Raw genomic sequence first — 6,633 nt, 5'->3', positions numbered from 1 at the left:
GAGATTATAGGTTCGAGTACAATCAAATCCTCCGTTGAGATGTTAAAGGAAGTGTGAAGTAAATTGCTATCTAAATAATTAGTATGCTTTGTGTTTGTTTTACACTGACTTGAAGTGTTGAAACTCTTCTGTGAGATCGTGTTAGGGATGGGAGGGAGAGTCAGAGTAGGAGGAGGAGGTGACAGTGCCATTTGCCTGGAGGGCGCCCATAAACCTGGAGAGGGAGCGAGAGTGCACCATTCCTCACAGGTGACTGTACCATGTGACTTGAAGAGCTTTAAAAAGCAGGCCAACCTGTCTTGTCGAGGTACAAGTAATCACAAGGCACCAGAGGAGTCAGAGGAGGAGAATACCTGGGCTGTCGGCACAGCAGCAAATACCGACAGCCCCACGAAAAAAGTCGAGGAGCACCCAGGGAGCCTGTCAAGTAGTCTGCAAACAGTGTTCCAGGCAGACTCTTCACTACAACAACAATACAAGTAGGAAGATTTTCCTCCCACCTGTCCAGTGTCCAGGTTATTGACACAATGAGCTGCAGCAGTGTTTCAGGATCAGAGTTCTCTGAAGAAGAACTGGAGCTTGGCGTGCTGGGTCAAGGGGAGGACGAGGGAAGTCCTAAGGCATCTTTCCAAGACAGTGAGAGCTCAACCGGGAGCCCGAGCGACCCAGAGGAAGGCCAGACCAAGAAGCGCAATCGACCCGTCCGCTCAAAAGCTCGAAGAATGGCCGCTAATGTCCGTGAGCGAAAACGCATCATGGACTACAATCAAGCGTTCAATGCCCTACGTGTTGCTCTGAACCATGACCTCAGTGGCAAACGGCTCTCCAAGATTGCCACTCTACAGAGGGCCATCAACCGCATCTCTGCTCTTTCAGTATTCTTGAACTCCAACCCCCCCAGCAAGCCCTGCACCCACCGGGAGTGCAACAGGTCATCTGTGGGGCCAGCTGCGATGGGAGCATCTCGACTTGAGCAGACCAGGGTTACAGTTCCTCGTCTGGAGCATCAGAGTTACATCCCCTGGCACACGTCCATCTCTCACCAGATGCAGCCACATCAAGGGTCTCACGTGCACAGACTGCCCACTGAGCCACACGTTTACATGGATAACACTGCATCATCATGTCCCCCGTCACCACACTACCCTTGTTATCCCACTGAGGGACAGCTTTATGCCTCATACGCACACTGCAGCAGCCCCCACGACCATCCGCCCAGCCCTCTGCGATACCCTCAGGTGGCTGAGGGGTTGGGGTACCAGCCGGGGGCGTGGGCCTCCTGCACTCAGAAATACATGGACACTTTCGTAGAGCCTTCTCCAGCTCTGGGGCTTCCCTGGCAGGTGAGCTACCTGCAGGAGCCAGAGCACAGCATCTCTCTAGGCTCTGACATACTGTGACGGGCGACAACCTCCACTGTGAGCCCTGAAGAATGCTGATAGCACCAATGGATTGTTGAACGACCTCAGGGAGTATTACAGTAACGCTCAGAGCAAAGTCATTGTAACATAATTAATAGATAAAATGCAAAATAAGTGCAATGGCAATCAAGACTGCGGAATGTTGTATATATCAGTAAATGTATGAACTGGCATTTCAAAATGTTAAATATAAAGAATGTGTCACAGCTGTAGATAATTCAACCACAAAGTTGTGTTGTAGTTGTTCAATTGTCATCGTCTGGTCTTCTGCGGAAGCTGAAATATTGGCAGAGATGTTACATCATGAAATGTGTGACATTAAATGGAAACATTTACATCTGAGTAAAACCACACATAGACATGACTAATAGAAAAACGTACATACGTACTACACCTTCTTCTCACATTGCTTGCTTTCAAGTAATAGGTGCGTTTCAAGAAAATGTGATTTGAACCCAAAGTTGTTAATGTATTTATTCACCGTGTTGCATAAAACCGTTTGTACAAACCTTTGTAAACTTAATCATTAAATGTTAAAGTGATATGATTCATGTTATGCTTCCTTTCATGAAAAATGTTCTGTTGGACTTTCATAACACAACATTTTACTTTACAAATAGGTGCATGCTTGTCCGTGTGTGTCTGTGTGTGTGTGTGATTATAGCCTAAGGTCAGTTGCCTCTACCACTCTGAGTCTGAGATGACAGAGGTCCTTCACTCTGTTGAAAAATGTCCTTACAAGTCCATTCTTGTCATTTTTCTGGGAGAAGAAGAGCCTAGGTGCTGTTTACGCACTGCAAAATAAAAGCGTGGGCCGACAGGAAGGACAGCACTAACAGTGTTTGTGCAATGTGAGCCTAAAAATCGATAAACAATGCAACGGTATGAAAAGTGCATGTACTGCATCTTGCACGTTATGCCTTTCTTGACTTTTATGCCTCCTGCACAGCAGTGCATTTCAGTTTCAACTACTGCTCTGCAACAACAGCAAGTAAGATCATTACCAGTAAAAGGTCAGTTGTTCTTTATGCAGCTCAAGAAGAGTAAATTCTAAGCAGAAATTTTCCTCCCGGCACTACCAGCTCAACACCAGCTCCCTCCCCCCCGCTGAGCAGCATGTCATGGAAAACAACTTTAATATTAGACTATAGGACGGAGCCCACCGACAGATTTATGTGGGCTCAGGAAGGAAGACTGTGCCCCGTCATCAGCGCGGTGAAATCCCCTGTCGGGTTGCACTGGCCCGCAGGTGGAATTGGGTGTGTGAGAGTTTTTTGAACATCCTGGAGGTCTCCCAACAAGGCCCCCGAGACGCTGCTGAAAAGTGTTAGCCTGGGGAGAACTACTGCAGGCTCGCTGGAGAAATAAATGGTGTGGTACAACAACAATTAGCAGGCAGGAAGGAAAGGAAATACAGACAAAGAGATGAATGGAGAGGAGGAGTGCAATAATAGCAAGAGGAGGATATGTGTGGTGAGAAAAAAGAGGAGAGTGACTACACTTTGAGCCCGTCGTTCAGCTTCTTCACAGACGTGAATCACTAGAAAACCTTGACTCACCAGTGAGAGAGGAGTGTGGCTGACAGCACTCAGTGACGGCATGTCTCTTCCTCCTCCCTTTCTGGCAGACACAACTCAACCTACTGCAGTGCCAGTTTATCTGCTTGTCTGGGTCCTCAAGAGACTACAGAGTAAAAGTGGGTTGAGACCACATTGTTCTGTCGCTGATTTATTTTACAGAAAGAAAATCACATTTCCCAACAGGTAAGTAAGAGGGCAAGAAGTTTGCTTGCCCCAACGTGCAAAACACAATGGCAAAACAGGAAAACACAACAGCCAAGTTTCATCTAATCCTGTTTTATTTTGAAATCTCGACCTGTGAGAGACAGCATTGTGTCGTACGTCCTCTACAAAAGTCTGATACAAACATTAACTTATTCTGGTTGGAGTCAAACCTGTTCTGTTTTCTCTTTAGTTGTTGTCTTTTGTACTTCAAATAAACCTGGCAATTGGCAACAGAATGTTAGGATTGAAAAAGTTCTCAAGCCCACCTGCCATATCTGTTGACTTTTGGTGTTACAGCTTTTTCTGCATAAAGAAAAAAAGAAAGAAGGAAGAATAATGAGAATAAAAACAATGGGACGGGGTGACCTGTAGCTCCCCTGGTCGAGTACGCCCCATGTAGGCCGAGTCCTTGGCAGCAGACCTTTACTGTTTGTTTGTTTATCTACTATCTAATAAAAAAACTCAAAAAGGTAAAAAATTTATAAAAAATAAACAAATCGAGCTCCTTAAAGCTCCTAAAAAATAAAATAAAGATTGTTCACAAGTTCCAAATCATGAGCAGACTGTGTAAAAAATGGACGTAGCCACTAGGTGCGTTCTCTCAACTTGATCCAAACGTACTCGCCTACAGGAGTCGCCATCTTGTCACACTTTGACTCCGCCTCATTTCCTCTGACCAAAAAAGGGCATGTATGTGACGTTGGGGGGAGGGAGATACGTCCATCTGACTGACGAATTCCTCCAAGGAGAAGTGAGGGCCAGAGGCTAGCTGTCACTCAAGAGGCCACGCCCCTAATTATTCATAATAATTGAACCTCCATTAAAATAAAAACTATCCTGGTACAAAAAAAAATGTACCCCCCTCAGTGTTGTCATGGAGATATGACCTAAACATACAGCCTAGTATGTTATTTTGTACCACGCCTTAAACAGGTTTAATGATGCTGTGAAAACAGCCTGTTTAACATGGGTTCAATGAGAAACTGCTATGCTTGTGAAATCTGCCCCTAGTGGTTTGAAATATTTTTACTGTGACCTGATGCATTTGCTGACAAAACTGAAAAACACCAGAAAAAAAATTGTTAGAAATGTATATCAAATTAAGAGATTATAACTCCATTCAGATTTAAATGACACTTATTTATAGAGAATGCCACATAAAAAATTGAATATCAATGTTTGCACTGTAAAACAGTAAATCAGAGCAGAAAGGATTACATGATTGATTCAAAACTGGCACACCTGGGTTCAGGAATCTTAAAATGTGTCGCTTTTTGTACTACTATAATATAAACTGAATATCTCCAGATTTTGGACCGTTGTCAGAAGACATCTTTAGACTCTCTGGGCTCTGGAAAAACATTTTTTACAATTTTATGATATTTTGTAGACAAAATGATCAATCAATGGGTGAAGAAAATAAGTGACGGATTAATCAACAATGTGAAATGTATTGAACAGTAATACTGACCAAAATCCGGTTTTGAGTAATGAGATTATCCAGCAACTTTGTCGAATCTGTGCAGAAAAGTGCCGCAGCAGGTCAACTTTCGTGTTGTACTGTGACTCACCTGAGCATTTACCTCACTTCTTCGACATGTGAGCCTGTCAGTGATGCATCTTTTATTCAGACAGTTCGGCCTCCTCGACAGCCTCTGCTGCCAAGCTGATGGAAAAGAAAACAAGCACACATGAGAGAAATGATTCCAAGACATGAGGGTGTGTTTGTATGATATATGGGGATGAGTCAGCCGTCGGAGTGAAGATGCATGTTGATGCTCTACATACTGTGACCAGCCCCTGCTTCCCAAGCATGCATGCACAAACACACACACATACACATACACACTATGCTGTTATGACATCATTGGTGAAGGAGGTGAAGGTGCCAGAGGACATGATGTGACAGACTTTGTTTGTTCCCATGACATTTACAAACCAGCACATTAATCCTGAATTATTACTTCCTGTCTGAGATGCACAACTGATATAGCAAATGTCATCTATACAAAAGGCTACGACATATAATGAAGGGGATGTTCAAGGCAAACAACTGTTCCACTGTTATGCTTCCCATGAGACCATCTCTTCATATGTGCACTACAAAAGTTATAATAACTCATTTTGTTTTCCTTTCATTGTTCACTTTGAATAGACTTGTTACATGATATAGTCTTTCTCAGCATATTCTCATCTACAGGTTCGTTTGATACCTTACCAAAAGTCCTGCACAAAGATTTGTATGATATCTTATGAAATATGACTTTCTTTCCACACATGTAAAACAGCAACAGGAAGTCGACCGCCACAGTTTAGTTTAGGCAACAAAAGGTGATGTTTAGGGTTAGGCATCAAAACGACCTGGTTAGGATTCTAAAAAAAGTTTGGCTTAGTATTTTTGGGGCATGTACACCGCCAGGACACCGGTCCCACTGGTGAAAGTCCTTTCTTTTGGGAACCATACACCTTCCCGACATTTCCCCTTGACGTTCCTCCCTGCAGGGAGTTTAGCGCTGTTGTACTACATCACCTGGTTCCTTCTTTGCTCTGAACGTGATGTCAGTAATAAATACATGGATGTAATACACCACCTTACTTTTCTAAGTTATATGTAAGAACAGTGAGTGAGGACAGTTTATCTCTCTTTTGCCACGTCTCCTGTGTACCTCTACATTTGGTCAACTGTCAATGAAAAATAAAAACATAATCATTTTATCACAATATGATTCCATTAAAAGTTATTATTGGATTTGCGACGTTCCAACCCAGTACATACTGCAAAGATACTTAATAATGGTCACTTTATTTCCAGAGTTTCTTGGAGTAATGTTGCATTTAACTACACAATCTTGCATTTAGACATTCTGGGTTCAGGTGCTGATCCCACTGGATTGCATCTATATAATTCATTTAGAAGTAAAAAGAATACTGCTGTGGAACATTCTCCTGATAACTATACCAGGCTTAACATTCACATAAGCCTCTTTCACACAAAGCTCCCAGTAATAACTGTGATAACTTCTCAGGCACTGCGAGTGATTTTCACTATTCACACTTGCACCACATTGAGGAACATTTCCGGTTTGCATCTTTTCACACATGCCACAGCAATTCTGTAATAGTGGTGCAAGAGACAGTTCAGTACTGGCAGTAATGCAACCCATAGTGATGGATGTATGCGGCTGAAGATGTCTCTTTTATATTCATGAACATGGCAGGGGAGGAGCTGTTTTTGTTCTGTTCAAAAGGTTTGTGGAGAAGTAATGTTTTTACGTGATCTTTGATCAGAAACGTTGTAGATTCAAATAGGTCATCAGCACAGTTTTGAGATTGATGAGCTCACTCCATGTGAAAATGTCAGACAGACTATTGATCTGACCGTTTACGTGCTTGTCCCTACAATGTTACTGCTTTCATTCAGACAGGCG

At 43.1% G+C, this 6,633-nt stretch overlaps 1 protein-coding gene across 1 annotated transcript; it reads left to right on the top strand.

Annotated features, from left to right (window-relative positions):
* Positions 1-377: 377 nt before the first annotated feature.
* Positions 378-1,861, top strand: bhlha9 (basic helix-loop-helix family, member a9). The gene has a single exon (XM_083927449.1). It carries the CDS (start codon positions 528-530, stop codon positions 1,398-1,400), a length of 873 nt encoding a protein of 290 aa, XP_083783575.1. The 5' UTR covers positions 378-527; the 3' UTR covers positions 1,401-1,861.
* Positions 1,862-6,633: the final 4,772 nt, after the last annotated feature.

Source organism: Echiichthys vipera, assembly GCF_963691815.1.
Source record: "Echiichthys vipera genome assembly, chromosome: 14".
Classification (NCBI taxonomy): domain Eukaryota; kingdom Metazoa; phylum Chordata; class Actinopteri; order Perciformes; family Trachinidae; genus Echiichthys; species Echiichthys vipera.
Note: the sequence above shows the minus strand (reverse complement) of the source record. Positions and strands in the feature narration are given on the sequence as shown.